This window comes from Epinephelus fuscoguttatus, linkage group LG19 (genome assembly GCF_011397635.1).
Source record: "Epinephelus fuscoguttatus linkage group LG19, E.fuscoguttatus.final_Chr_v1".
Taxonomy (NCBI): domain Eukaryota; kingdom Metazoa; phylum Chordata; class Actinopteri; order Perciformes; family Serranidae; genus Epinephelus; species Epinephelus fuscoguttatus.
In genome coordinates this window covers 25371192-25387035 of record NC_064770.1, presented here as the reverse complement: position 1 = coordinate 25387035, position 15844 = coordinate 25371192, and the positions used below count along the sequence as shown (strand labels likewise).

Here is a 15844-nt window from a genome sequence, read left to right as displayed (position 1 = left end):
ATAAAACATCATAGTATAATATGTTGTAAAATAGTTATAGTATAGTATGTCAAAAACGTCATAGTATAGTATGTCGAAAAAAGTCAGCGTATAGAATGTCATAAAAAGTCATAGTATAGTATGTCAAAAATGTCATAGTATAGTATCAACTTGGTACAGCTTCAGTGATTCTGAGGGCTTTTTCATTCAATATACCTCCACCCACTGGTGGATCTAAACCACTGTGCAAAAATCCTTGAGCATCCATTAGCAATTGTCCCGTTCTTGTTATCATCATACATCCTGTGAACAGGCACAAACCATCCTGCGAGAACAGAGAAGGATTCAAAATCACTGTGTGTTTTGGGTCACCATGCACACTGTATTACCACTCAGTGCGCAAAGTCTGCACCATCTCTTTTGTGGCATTCTTTGGCTAATGTGTGAACAACTTTTGGGAAATGATAAATTAGTGAGTAACATCTATTCTGTCATGAGATTATACAGTTTAAGGTAACTCAGTGATATTTTTCCTAATTTAAAACAGGTTAAAGACTTTGCTTAGTTAAGTAAGTCTTCTGGCTTGCATCATTGTCCAATACATTTTTGTCACAGTTTTATAATTATTAAGATTTAAAAAATCTTGACTTAAACAATATGGAAGTACTGCTGTATCTATATGACAATACCAGATAAATCAGTCAAGCCAAACATATAACAAAAGGTCTGCTTTTGTTGCCATAGTCCCTCCTGCTTCGACCCCGCCATGGAAAAGTAGCTCCTGAAAACATGTTTATGTAACTTCGATGTAAATTATTAAGTTGCAATCATTGACCAAAACTGGCTGATTTTTAAACAGTCCACGGCGCATTTCACAAACTCATCTGCAAATGCATGAATTTACACATTGCAAGTTCGTCCCTGTAATGAGCGGATGAGCCAGCTATCTTGGATAAATAAGAAAAAGAGTCAGTGAGTTCAGGGCAGGTCAGTGGAGCAACTCTCCGCAGACTCTAACCTCACACACCAAAGTCCGTGTGATTAGCAGGCACAGAGATATTTGTATGCAGACCTCAGGTTAGCAGGCTCAGTGTTACATCCTCAACGCTTACAACCAGACCTCACTGAAGACTCATGGCTGATGGGAAGATGATGGAGATGGCAGAAGTTGGGGCGTCTCTTATGACTTCAGAGTCAAAGCCACCTCCAGCCAGACCTCTTAGCACATTTGAGAGGGTATTTCAGCCTTGTCTGGGTGAGCTGGTGGGAACTACTTTCTTCGTTTTCATCGGCTGTGTGTCGGTCATAGAGAATGTGGAGTCTACAGGGAGGCTTCAGCCAGCTCTGGTGCACGGTCTGGTTATAGCCGTCATGGTGACTTGTATGGCTGAGATCAGGTGAGGATCACCTTCAGTGTTTATTGTGCCAAGTGTTGTCTTACTGTCTGGACAATAATTATTTACATATAGATTTTTTTTTCTTTATAAATAGGATTCTATTATTCTATTCTTAATTATTCAATCCATGTTGCACTTTTATATCTCATATTCATAATGCCCATTTAAGAAGTTCTACATTTTAAGACAACATTGCTTAAAATTCTGCAGAACTGATTTTTTGTCTTGATTTTTGCCTCTCCAGTGGATCCCATTTCAACCCACCATTCACTCTGGCCATCTATCTATGTGGAGGGATGGAGCTGAACATGGTGGCCCCATATCTTGTATGTCAGTTGGTTGGAGGGGTGCTCGGAGCTGCGATGGCGAAGGTGAACCTGCCTCATTTTTGTGTCAATAAAAACATTCACCTTAGGCTTTCTTGTATGTGCATAAAAAAGCCCTGAATCATGGCTGATGCCAACAGGCAATGACCTCAGGGGAGAACTTCGCCAAAGCCCACGGAGCTGCGTTTGCTGTGCTGCACGAAGACAGCGAAGTAGGAAGAGCTGTGTTTGGAGAGGTCGCCATGACGTGCCTAATCACCATGGTGCTGCTGCTGGGGGCAGTCAACACCAAGACCAAAAGTCCCATGGTGCCATTTTTGGTGGGCTGTACTGTTATCTTCAACATCTTGGCTGGGTGAGTAAAACAGAAGAAATGTGAGTCTACAGATGAGAAATTGAGTGTGTCTGTTTGTGTGTAACTTAATATCATGTAGGGATGCATTCATGATATTTTACAGGTTTGCTCAAGTAAAAAAAAAATTTAAATATCACATTTATCTGCATTATTATTGCTATATCACATATGACTGTGGGATGTCATATTTATGCTGCAGCAGTGATGCAAGTACGGCAGAAGCATACACTGCTGTAGGATTAAAATTAACATAGATATCATTGTTCTCTGCTCACATGATCACCTCTTACCTGTTTGTTTTATCAGTGGAGATGTATCTGGCACCTGTATGAACCCAGCCAGAGCCTTCGGTCCGGCCGTAGTGAGCAACTACTGGGTTTACCACTGGGTCTACTGGGTGGGACCCATCGCAGGAGGTCTAATAGCTGCCGTACTGGTTCGGTAGGGGAACGCGACATATACATATTATACTGTAAAGGATTGTGTTACTGTATTAGACTGAACAACTTAACTAATTGTTTTCCTGTTTTCGCAGACTCCTGCTTGGAGACAGGAAGATTCGACTCATTCTGAAATGAGACATGAACTTAGTTGAGATAAATAGTGAGATTACTTTATCATCTACAGTTACAATATTACCCCTTCTTTTGTTCCACTGAGATGTTTGTGTACAATAATGCTGTCTTTGCTATACAATAAAGTTGGACTTTTTCACATAATTAAAGGCACTTTTGTTTGTTATTGGTCACATTAAAGTCCCACTGTGTAAGATTTAGGTTGATTTGGTGGCATCTAGTGGTGAGGATTGCAAATTGCAACCAGCCGAAACTTTACGTGGTTAAATTTCCCTCAGTGTTCATTGTTCAGGAGGTTTTTACCAGGTCATATTCTCTAAAAAACAAATGGACCAGGAGATTAAAACAGGATAAAATACTGGATAACGAAGGGGCTGCTGACTATGATGGCCAATGGGAAAATGCAAAAACTGTTGTGGCCCTATCTAGAGCCAGTGTTTGGTTTGCCTGCTCTGGACTACTGTAAAAACATAGCAGTGCAACATGCCAATCTCTGTAGGAGAGGATCCGCTCCATATGTAGACATAAATGTCCCATTCTGAGGTTAGAAAATTCCAATACGATTCTTATTTTCAGGTGATTATACACTTAAGAAAATATTCATTCATTCATTCATTCATTCATCTTCTAACCGCTTCATCCTCTTGAGGGTCGCGGGGGGGCTGGAGCCTATCCCAGCTACATCGGGCGAGAGGCAGGGTACACCCTGGACAGGTCACCAGACTATCACAGGGCTGACACATAGAGACAGACAACCATTCATGCTCACATTCACACCTACGGTCAATTTAGAGTTATCAATTAACCTAGTCCCCAATCTGCATGTCTTTGGACTGTGGGAGGAAGCCGGAGTACCTAGGGAAAGGGAAAAAATGGAGAAAACCCACACTGATATGGGGAGAACATGCCAACTTCGCACAGAAGGGCTCCCACACCCGGGATCGAACCGGCAACCCTCTTGCTGTGAGGCGAGAGTGCTGACCACCACACCACCATATGATATTATATTCCCTTTCTGTTAGTATGTCCCCAAGTCCTACACACTGGACCTTTAATGTGTGTAACTTTACTCTTGATTCTCCAAGTGCAGGTGCTGCAGTTTGATGGTTGAAGAACAAAGGTTGTAAGCTTGCACAGAATGAATTATTATGCTGAGCTTACAAGTTAAGTTAATATGATACTGGTCCCACCACACTACTATAGGTACAGTTAAAGTTAAACAGAGTTGTAGATGATTAGTAAACTGAGTAAATTTGTCTCTCCAGTTCAGAGAAATACATTCTGGTTTTGTTATTGTTATTCCTTGGCTCTGTGTTTTATGTAAGACTAAAAGGATAATAGGAAAATCTAGTTTTCGGCCAGGTGCATGACAGGTGCATGAGTGATGACAACTATTATGTAGAGCTTTGGAAAAACTCTCAAACTCATTACCTTTTGAATTGAGAAGAACATTTACAAAAAAGCTAAAATTCAATTACTTCAGATTTTCAACCACACATGCTGCCCACTCTTAAAAGGACACCAAATGGCAACCTTTTCAAAGCCAAGAGACATCTCTGCTTCAGCTTTGTGTTCTTCGTACTCTGTCCCTGGTCTCTATAGCTGCAGCACTGAATGCCTGTTCGGCACTGGAGGGTATCATGCTGTTTCCATATTGTACCCCTGGGCCTCCCCACAGCAGTGGCCCACATGGGAAAGCAGGCCAGGCGGTGGGATAAACCAATTACCCCCCAAGTCTGGGTGGACTCCTGCCGGTACACCACGCAGCAGCTCCGGGCCGAGCCCTCCTGGGCTCGTTCCCCATGAGAGCCTGCTGGAATTCCCAGAGATGAGAATTGTGTGGTCTCAAAAGCCTGCAGAGAGGCTATATTTTGCTTGGAAATTTGACATGGTGGCCCCCTGGGACAATACTGAGGGAGGAGACTTCAGACTGGGCTTCTGTAGGATGAAAAAGTTTTTGGAAAGCTTGCTTTTAAGGAAACTTTTATCAAAGTAAGATGTTTTTGCAACCTTTTGCCAAACATCAATATTTCTGGGTGCACACAGAAAATGTTTTTTCATATTACCAGTAATTTTTGATAAATATAAAACTTATAGTGCCAGAAGTAACTGAAACTGAGAAACAAGACATTCAAAGAGGAGCAAATATGAGACAAATAGGAAAGATTAAAAGAAAATATACAAGAAGACAAAATGTAGATAGAGTGAGAGTATAAAGCAGGGATCACTCTTCTCTAGGTTCTTGAATTCATGAGCCCTGATGGTTTCTAGATGACAGCAGCCGTGACAATAGTCATTATGTCTGCCAGAGGCCTTGTCACTGCAGAGCCATTGTGCGGGCCCCATTCACCACACAGTCATTTACACTTTCATTGGCAGCTATTTAGTCCTCATAAAAAGTTCAACACACCAATTTGTGAGCCCCGCTCAGCCAAGGACAAGTGTGGAATAGGCAAAGAAAACACTTGCTTTAAAAGTCAATTAATTGTCCCTGTCTTCTGGGAGGGGCCGAGGGGGAGGATCCCCAGGCTTTGGGGCCTCACATCTGTCCATCCGTCTTCTCGGGCTGTGATGCAGGGGCCACACAACTCAAAAGAAAAGCCCAATTCAGTCTGCTCAGAGCTTTTCGCCATCTAAGGAGATTTTTGTATTTCATTTAATGGTAGGGCTATCCTATTATCATAAGAATCTGATTACAGGGGAAAAGATGGGACACAGAAGGAAGAACGGCCAGAATAAGCTTGTAGGGTGCTTTATTTCTAAGCCCCATTCCCCTAAAAAAATGTGATTATGCATCATATGATGAGAAATGAGGGTGTTAGTTCATTTAAGCTGAGTCTTAAAGGGCTGGAGCATTCACGTGAACTTGAGGGCCTCATGAAATTTAGATTTTTATGCAGTGTTCATGAGCTTTGTTCATTTCTAACCACTTCATCAGGCACAGCTGTAAGAGCTGACCAGACCAGAATAAAAAAGAAATCTGCAAGTAACAATGTTGGAGTTCTTATTTTGTATTTCCATGTTGATGATAAAATAAATTCTACTGGCCACCATTTTGAAAACTGTTTATCAAATGTTCATTTTTGTTAACAGCCTGTGCTCGTGGTTAATGTGGAAATGTTTGATTTGATGCTAACTTCTCGCAAGCCTGACAGACTTATAAAGATATCGAGTCTTAAATACTAAAATATTTTATGTAGTCTCTGATTTAAATTTGTAAAGTGTTTGCTCTGACACAATAAAACATGGGAAAATATGTGGAACCAAAATAAATGCCAAAAAAGTGATCACTAACACAGTGGAGGGTTTATTTTGCATTATAAAGACAATAATCCTTAAGTAAAAGGTAATGTACAGAGCACAACACATAAATAGACAAAACAAGGAGGATTTGAAACTTAAAAGGTGCAGTGTGTAATGACTGGCTACATACACCAAACTTAGTCCATAGTAGCAAGAAAACAGCCACATCAAATATATCGACACCATCCTGAATGTTTTTCGGTACAGTCTATGTTGTCATTAGTTGCACTGTCTGTGCATCGAGTGTCTTTCCAGTTTTCAACAGTGTTTGCCTAAAAACAATAGATTTTAGGTTTCAGACCTCAGACCTTGTATTGTTTGAGACTCTACATATGTGGGCTTTGATCAATGCCTGGACTGAGACAACAGTTAAAGATCAGAGACTTGAATGAGCTACGAATGGTAGCTAGCTTAGCTTGGCTGCACACTGGCCTGAAGTGGCTGACCTAACCACACCAGCATCAGGGACTCCTGACGTCAGATTGTCTGAAGTGAGACATATTCTTGCTCTTGCCTGTATAGTGAGTACAGACTTTGACCAAACAGGGGTGAGCCTGCTGGCCAGCTGGGCCTGGCTTGGTGGGCTGGGCTGTTCCTGGCACCCAGCTGTGTTGATGTGGGTAGCAACTGTGAAATCTGTTTGTGCTTTCACTGTGCAGACACTGTTTGGTCGACCCATAGACTGTATATAAAGAATGATAACACCCCTCCACTTACTCCCACTTTACAGAAATGAAGCCAAAATCTCATGCCACTGGCTGCTGACCAGTTGTAAGCAACACCATTGATTGTGAGCACATTGACTGGTTCACACAGCTGTCAATCATGACATCAAAACCTCTATTTATAGCATCAAAAACTAATTAAAATCAAACTTATCAGAAAAACAAACACTTGAACAAACATCAGCGTGATAAGAACTGCCCGAAATGACACAAAGCATCTCTGGGAAAAATCTATTCTACAGTACATGTACTTTGATTCTTTAGTTTCACCCACGTCCCATCCACCTCCATGGAGGCAGCGGGATCTATGACTTACACTGCAGCCAGCCACCAGGGGGCGATTGAAATGTTTTGGCTTCACTTTTAGGGAGTTGTCATGTTGTCCATCTCTATATGGGTCTATGGGTCGACCACATACACATTGCACTGAGCAAACAAAATGGGACCAAAGACGGCTTTTCCAATTACGAAGGAGGAAGTTAAGGATATAGAAAGATGGTTGAACTTTATGTTGGGAGAGATTGCAGGTATCTCAAAACAACAAAAACCTCTGCTGTGTTCCATTTACCTTGGAAGCTGGAGGTGGAAGCAGGGAATGACATCAAGATGTTGTTAACATACCAGTTGTAGCAGAGTAAACGGATTACGCTGCCTTTTGCACATACGAACACCACGGCAACATGTCGACGATTATATTTGGATCGCAAAGTGTGATTGACTGTTTTAATGAGACACAACGAAGACTACTGATGATGTGCAAATAGCCATCTTGGATTTTGAGAACTTCCAGTTGAACTTCCCATCTGGGAACTTAAACATTCCACCTTCCCAGTGCAAATGGAACGCACCATAATACTGGACTTGACTTTTCTGTCCTCCCATATCGGACTGAGAGCAGACCGGACGCTACATTGCCCCATTATCGCCTCTCGAGATACAAGTGGTATTACAAGAGAGGACAGGCTATGGCTAGCTGGTTAGCATGCTAATTTCACTGATATCTCTGCAACACAATAAAAGATGTCTTTGATTATACTGTTACTTCTTCTTCTTAAAAATGTTAGTTCCGTTTTTGAATGTTTTAAACTAAAATTCTGGCTAAGTCTTACACATTGCACCTTTAAGCACAGATGAATCTGAATAAAAGTAACTTCACTCATACGTTTAAGCCTATTCACTTGGACAAACTGGGCATAATGAATGGCTGCGCTTCAGCCTTCCCTCCCACCTCAGTTCAGGGGGCAATTGTCACACAGAGCCAGTAAAGTGAACAACGGTTGATGTGGGGAGAAGCACAAAGAGAAAGCAGCAACCCAACCCCTTCTCAGTCTCCCAGGACTGAAGGCAGTGATGGGAGGGAGACAAAGGCCAGCCCTCTCTGAGCCTCAGTGCAGGAGGCCCTGCTGTTTGCCCCTGCTTTGCTCCTCCAAATGTGTTTTCTACCAGCAGTTTAATAGCTTCGTCCCTGCTGGTGATGCTGGATGCCACCTTGCTGGCACATGACAACATTACAGGGTCTCCCACAGTGCCAGGGGTGAGGAGGCCTGTGGATAAAGACTGGCCGGGCTCAGTATAGTGCTAAAACAACACACTTCCTCAGTCTAAAGGGAAGTCACAGGAATTCCGACGCGCTGCCCAGGCAGTCTGGTAGACGGACAGGAAGTCTTTGTATCGTGGGGCACACCCTAACCAAGCTTCCCCAAAGTGTTCTGACCCTGTGAAGAGAAACTCTCCGTCCCCAGGCTTCACGTGGCACTGCAGGAGCGTATGGATGTGTCCACGCCAAGACGGGACGGACCGAGGTGACACAGGGGCAGCCGCTTGTTGCTCAAACACTCCACTGCGCTGCCAGTACACCCTCACAGCTGCCACCTCCACCAACGACGTCTGGCGTTCAGAGTTGTGGGTGACATTTTTGATGCAGCCTCGGACCACTGAAAGAAAAAAGAGCAGAATTATACCTATACCCTTCATGCATTAAGGGAAGCAAATGAAAAATCAGTGAATAACCAGTGTGCTTTGGATGACGAAACTTCTTTAGCCAATCACACCTTCGCTGCTGAACTATTCCTTATCTTTAAATGAACATGGCAGGTTTGTGAGACTGAGGCACAAAAATGAAGACCTATTACTTGTGCTCTAAAGCACAGGTCTCTCCCATTCTGCAGCTCCCTCGACATCTGTTTGACCTCCTCTGTGCTACCAGCAGAGCTGCTGCCTCCTGGGCATTCACCAGATGATAGGATCAGCTTTTAATATTCATCTCAGGGGTGGAGGAAAAATTCAGACCATGCATTCAAAATCTTTTTTACTAAAAGTAACAGTACAAACGTATTCTCAGCATGGAAGCCACATGTGAATAGGATATTACTGGATTATAGTGATGCAACATTAACATGTAAGCAAAATTTTATTTTTGTTGTTTGTCCAGGTGGAGTTAATTTTATCTACTACGCTGAATCACATTTTCTAAGATGGTCTTGCAGGAATACTTCACCCACAAAATGATCATTTGTATATTAATTACTGATCCCGTGCTACCTTAAATTCATGAAGAAAACGTTCTTTTTCTCGAATGCCTCCATTGTGAACGCAGAATCCAAAAACAGAGAAAATTCTTGACGTATTGAAGTCATAGAGTTTCATGTTTAACAACAGCTATAGATATCAAAACATCCATTTACAAACTCTCACACAACTTCTGTAGTACAATCCAAGTGTCATTTATCCAGTCGTACACTCAGTCCAAACATCTTATAATTTATGGGTGCAACATGTGACTTTGAGAGCACTAATATATCAGCAAACCACTATTTGCTGTGTTAAGTTATCATGGAGTAATGGCGTCCAGAGCAGAGAATGAAGTCACGCTACTTCTGTGTCTGTTGTAGTCCGAGCTTCTCTGTGTTTTTTTCTGGCAAACCAGTCCGCCAATGCACGCATGTTGTGCATATGTGTATACCCTTCCCCAGTTCATCACAACTGCTTTGTACTGTGCTCATATGGCAGTTACCGCTGATATCAGGACAGTGTTGGTGTGGAAACATAGCGCTCGCCCTCCATTTCCCTACTGGTTAACACTGTTAGCTCTGTCAGCACTGTTACTGTTGTTTAGCGCTGTTTATGGCACTGTTAGCCACCAGCCACTGGCTTAGCCACCTCTATGTTATGAGAATATGCTCATATGCTCTAAATTTTGCATACAGCATGAACATTGCGCGTGCATTCCACTGAGCAGAGTTCAAATGTACATGCTTGCCTAGGTATGCTACTCATCCATGTGTGAGACTGTTTCAAATTGTTTTAAATAGTTACGTTTTAGCAAAAATACAGGTGTTTTGGTCAGTACTGAGCACACAGCTGAATAAATGAGGCTTGGATTATACTGCACAAGTTGTGAAAGAGTTTGTAAAGAGATGTTTTGGTACAGTTTTGCTGTTGCTAACTTCAGTTCACAAGGAATTCTCCCCAGTTTTGGATTTTTCATCCACTGCGGAGGCATTTTTAAAAAAGTTTTCTTGACAAATTCAACATTACACAAGGTAAGTAATTGAGATACAAATGATCATTCTTTTGGGTGAAGTATTTCTTTGTAAAATCTGCGAAGAAACTAGTGAGTGTAGCTGTCAAATAAATGTAGTAATATAAAAATTACAATATTTTACACAGCTTAAATAAATGCAGAGGGGTAAAAATTTGCAAAAACATGTAACAGCTTAAATGTAACACAAGCACATGAATGCTTATACTGCGTAAAATACTCAAATGAATGTGTCATATTAATTTCAAAAATTTAAATTTCTGCACAGTGATGCTCTTTTTGATGCAACTATTGCATCACACTTGACTACATCCACCATTTACAAGTCAGGTATCTCACAGTGTTTATCAGACCAAATCTCATTTATATTCTCCTTCATTTGTTTTTACACTTGGGCTACTTCTTTACATTGCTTTGTAGCTTCAGTATATCTCAGTGTGAATACACTCTGTTAGTGTGTTTTTACCGCAGATCTTTGGTTTGTAGTGTAAGATTGTTATGTACCCACCAAAGTCACTGTTGCAGATGGCCATGAGGAGTTCTGTATCATTGCAGGGTCGGCATGAAGCTGTAAGGAGACAAAATCAGTTCAGAAAATGACATTTTAAAAAAGTCCTGCATCCAATCTGTCAATCATAACCACCTTCTCCCAGTCCATGACCCAAAGCTCTATGACTGACACGGAGTGATAGATGGGTGTCATCTCTCCTCCCTACCACTCCACTGACCTAAAATCTGACACACATACCGACTCCATTCATCTCCCTCCTCACGTCAAAGAGTGAAGAAACCAGGGGCTCAATGAAGGAATGCTGCTCCTGTGTTTAAGTGCTCTGCCCACCACACCACCTCCAGATCAAAAACCCTCACTAGTCTTGACCCCGCGTTTGACTTCTATTGTGTCCACCTAATTGAATGACCCCGTGCCAATGCAGGAGACCGCAGGAGTCAAACACTTCTGCCAGACTGGCAGTGCAGAGAAGATAAACCAGCAGCTGTCTATTATGGACACAGAATGACATCACCACATTGAAAACAGCCCGCACACATGGATAAATGCTAATAAACAGACATGCACAATAAAAAGGCATTTGTGGAATCTGCAAAGTATTTGCAGTCTCAATTCAGGCCCCTTGGCCCGGTGCCCTTCAGCCGCCCTGTGGTCTGCTCCATCCTCGCTGCTTTGTCCCCACGATGGAAACCAGACAGCCAGACAAAACACACGACTGACCAGCAGCTGCATGCTCCAGTCAGCATGATTGGGGTCTGTAATTAAATAAGCGCTATTTTTTTCTGGGAATTAGGACTGGTAAGTCCCTCATACTCCATGACTGTTGGTGCAATACATGGGTTTTAAACTGTGTTTGAATTTTTAGTGCCACTTTCTAATAAGGCACCCTTTATAATGAGTTTGTAATAGGTTGTTAGCTTGTCTTAATACTTTATCAAACAGTTATTAACCATTAATAAGACTTTGGGTTGCCAGGTTGTAAAAAAAAAAAATCCCTTTTGTTAATATTTATCTTTTCAGTTTGGTGATAAGGCAGGTATAGGTGTTAGTGACCCATTAATAAATGCTTAATCAGTATGGATTATTTTGATTTATGATCTTCTGCAGGCGTTCTCCAGAAAGTACCAACCTGGCAACCCAAAGGATGGTCTTATTAATGGCTCATAACTGCTCTATAAAGCTTTAGTTAATGATTTATAAACCATTAATATTGCAGTTTGTTACATATAAAAGGGTCAAAATGTATAAATGCATCTATTTTGGACTGATCTTCATGAATCAAGAGTCACAGAGTAGCTACTCACTCTGAAGCCCGCTGTGGCCCACGAATGCAGCACTCCAGTTCCCCAGCAGCTCGTATCTGAAGCCCATCGTGCGTCTGCTCCAGGCTCCATCACTCTGCGGGCTGGCCTGGAGGTAGATAGCGGGCCTGTGCGGACCGTCTGCCCGGAAACAGAACACCTGCTGCTCGGGCCTCGCGCCCTCCGTCACCAGCAGCTCCAGCTCCCCGGCCCGTTCAATGAACACGCTGGCTCCGCGGAAGGAGGGAGAGGGTTTGATGCAGACGGTGGTGCGCCGGGCGGAGGACAGGTTGGGCTCCAGGACCACCCGGAGAGCCTGGCCTGGGTATATCCACCTCACCGAGCCTTCTGTGCAGCGCAGCCGCACCTGGAGGACAATGCGGGAGTCTACAGCAGCTGCAAAACCGCTGGATCCACGGGGAGAAAACGGGGAATTAAAAAGTGAATAATGTGCAATTAAAATTACTGCTATGGCATGAATCACATTGTTACTTATGGCTTTATTAATCAGTTATAAGACACTAATTTTAGGTTTCTAGGCTAAAGTTTATCCTTTCTATTTGGCAATAATGCAGTTAAAAATCATGAATAAATGCTCATTCGTTTCTTGACATATAATAAGCATTAAATCTGCAGTTACACATGTTAATAAGCCATTTTAAAAGTAAGTTTTAACACTTTTTGCGCGTGTGTGTGTGCAGCTCGCCTGCAGCTCATCTCTGGAAATAAGTGGTCAAACGAATCACCAGTAACCCAAAAGTTGTTCTTATTAATGGCTTTTAATGGATCTATTACGCATTACCACACCAGTACAGCCATTAGTGGCACTGCCCTTTAAATTGGCAAGTGTTTTCCTAACATTTCTTTCTTTTAAACACAATAATCTTGCAGAAATTAGAGAAGTTCCTCACCTTCCAGTCCAGTTGCATAGATCAGCCGCACAGTGCCGCAACTGAAGACCCAGGATGCACATCAAAATGATCACATTTGGCAACATCTCACTCACATAAAGATAAGAATCCAGACAGAAGTGGACGGAAGTGCATGGCTGGAAAGTTTGTGCGCTATCGAGAGGACATGAGCTCTGCTGCACCGCGACTCTGACTCCTCAGCTTCACTAGATGCGCTCTCTGTCCCTCCCTCTCTCTCTCTGTCTCATTAGGACTGATCCAGTTGTTGGGGGACTGCTGGACTCTGCAGGTCTTTGTCTTTGCTCTCTAAAGAGGCAATCAGTTTGAAAGCCCTCAGCCATCTGTTAACAGCAGTGCGCCTTTCTGCACAATAATTCATCCACTTCAGAGAAGTTTCCCGCTGTTAGTTATTTCACTTTTACACAAGTGCTCAGTAAGTTATACTTCTTATTTTATAGCTTACATTTATACAGGAAAACAGCAAAACTGAAATACAGCAGTTGAGTAAAAATGATAAAACTGTGAGTCCACCCATCCTCCCGAAGTCACCAAATCACGAGTCAAACTTTGTTCCTCTGCTGCGCTATAAGAGCAGTTAATCCAATCTGTATGCATGTCAAAAGTAGGCCAGCAGAAAAAAGAAATAAATAAATAAAGAGGGGGGGATATAGAAATGCCTGTGTTTCTGTGCTCGAGCTGCATCTAGTGGCGGGATGATGCACCGCACAATGCGCTCACACATCTGGAGGACAAAGTCCTGCTGCAGGCTTCCAGCAGGAGGAGGCTGTAACTCAACAGCCGCTAATATTGTTGATGAAAACAAACATTACCAGCTTTCACCAATGATTAATCCACTCGGGGTGAGTGGTTTCGCTTCATTCTTAACCTGTCCTGCAGGCTCTTTGTGCGAACATAACTTGGCACCGTTTCAAGGTCTTGCTGGTGGCGACATCTTGTGGAAGGTGAGGTCTGTGGAGCGGAACCATGCAGGCCGCTCTCAGGGCTCATGGCTCTCGAGGTATAGCTCGCATATAGGCCCTCGGGCAGCAGCATCAGATCAAAGGGTTGAGCTTCTTGATGGGTACGTCGTTGAGTAAATTACACTCACATGGAGAATTTAGCCAGATGTTGTCACAGCTGCAGGAAAAGTCTTCGCATGCTCAGATACTTTAAGAAGTTTGGAAGAATTTGTCACCACAACTTTGAAAAATCTACACGCCTAGTGGCCTAAAACATTTAAGGATGAATGCAGAATACGATTAAGTATTAAGATACATTTTAAACATGACGAAGTTGGCAATGCTGCAGTGCATTTTTAGGATATTTGCGTCAAAATGTATTTCAACAAAACTGCGCTTCTCCTCCACTTTTCATTAAACCACAACACCAAATCCAGATATTCGCCCACACGCATATTTAGACATTGCAAATAACCACTGGTGAGGCAGAAACCAGAAGCAGTGTCCTCACAGGAGTACCGAATGGTCAGATCGGGTCATGTGTCCCACAGAGACAAAGCAAAGTCAAATGAATGGAGGCTTTGTGCCGGAGAGAAGTGGCCTCTTATTGGCGCAGTGCAGCCTGGGTCCTGCGTGTACTGTACAGGCCTGATGGAGCAAGGTGATGCAAATTGTGTCCTGGTAGAAAACATGGACATTGATGGGGAAAATCACGGCCTCTGCATGATATTTTAGAATGACACAGCATTAAAAAAAGGGGGAAATAAAACCATTAACCTCCGTTTATTGAGCCTGACACGGGGTCACCGTTTGGGAAGCACTTTCCGCAGTCTGCGCACTGATGTTCTTAAGTTATCCTGTTTAAAACATTTATATTGTTTAAATTAAAACTGTCAGCTCACTTTTATAGACTCGCTGTAGGCTTTAAGGCCTACCTCGCCCTCTGAGGTCTGTAATCTTACCAATGAACATCAGTGCCGGTGCTGATGATGGAACAAGAAGAATATACGCGCAAGTTTTAATCAGTAATCAGGTCCACCGAAGCCCCACAGCTTTAATGCATGTTTTCATTCTCATGAGATATGCTTCATAACCTTTTCACTGCCGCTTACAAAAAAAGAAAGGCAATCAAATAAATGTTAAAATAATTAACTGCAGTATTTCTCCAACTTGAGATCAGGCCCTCATTGCTTCAAGTGAACCGTCGGGGTCACAGAACCAAAGTTGCTGGAGTTTTAATGTCACAATTAAGCTCCTGGTACAAAATTCCACCAGAAGAAAAGCCTTTTCAAAATAAATCCAACATGAGCACATTTTATCTCATGCATGTATTCAGCCCTCTTCCCAAAATTATTGTTGGAATAATTCATACACACAAAAACAGCAGGAATGATCAATTTCAGAGCCTGACCCCAGCAAAGAAACACTGCAAATCTTTTACAAGATCACTATTTTCTGCCCTGTGAGCGGTTTTATATTATAAATATAAAGGTGTCAACACTTTGTGAAACACGTGGCTAATTTATTTGGGTCGTCTAAATATGCTTGAGTTTAATTTTCCTGCAAAGCGATATTGCTAATTTAAAATGTGGCTGATTATTTCGATTATTTGACGTGATAATACTGCCAGCAAACATCCTTAATAATTAGTTAAAGAGTCAAAAATACTACACATAAAGCTTATTAGACAGAAGTGGCCTCTTGTTTAAAAAGTGACACACATGAATGGAAATAATCTTCAAAACCCAGACTTAGTTTGGGTGGTTAAATGCACATAAATATGAGTTTGTAACTTTATAATGTTGTTTAATTAGGAGGAAGATGTCACAATGGGTATCTGGGTGCGTTTTAGTGAAGTGGATATTATGGGATTATTCCACAAAGGTCATGACAAGCTTGTTTATGATGACATGCTTTAACAGTTTGTAGTTAAAATGACACAACAAGATGTTAGCTGAGTG

General features: G+C 42.2%; 2 protein-coding genes across 2 annotated transcripts; one reads left to right on the top strand and one right to left on the bottom strand.

The window, feature by feature from the left end:
- Positions 1–889: 889 nt before the first annotated feature.
- On the top strand, positions 890–2793 carry aqp8b (aquaporin 8b). The gene is made up of 5 exons (XM_049562465.1): positions 890–1376; positions 1621–1747; positions 1843–2057; positions 2364–2498; positions 2593–2793. The coding sequence occupies exons 1-5, from the start codon at positions 1114–1116 to the stop codon at positions 2633–2635; spliced, it is 783 nt and encodes a 260-aa protein (XP_049418422.1). The 5' UTR covers positions 890–1113; the 3' UTR covers positions 2636–2793.
- A 3148-nt stretch (positions 2794–5941) lies between these two features.
- Positions 5942–15731, bottom strand: LOC125880154 (meteorin-like protein). Its single transcript, XM_049562460.1, has 4 exons — positions 12925–15731; positions 12017–12420; positions 10710–10769; positions 5942–8594 (listed from the first exon to the last, which is right to left on the bottom strand). Exons 1-4 carry the CDS (start codon positions 13008–13010, stop codon positions 8257–8259), a joined length of 888 nt encoding a protein of 295 aa, XP_049418417.1. The 5' UTR covers positions 13011–15731; the 3' UTR covers positions 5942–8256.
- Between the last annotated feature and the right edge of the window lie 113 nt (positions 15732–15844).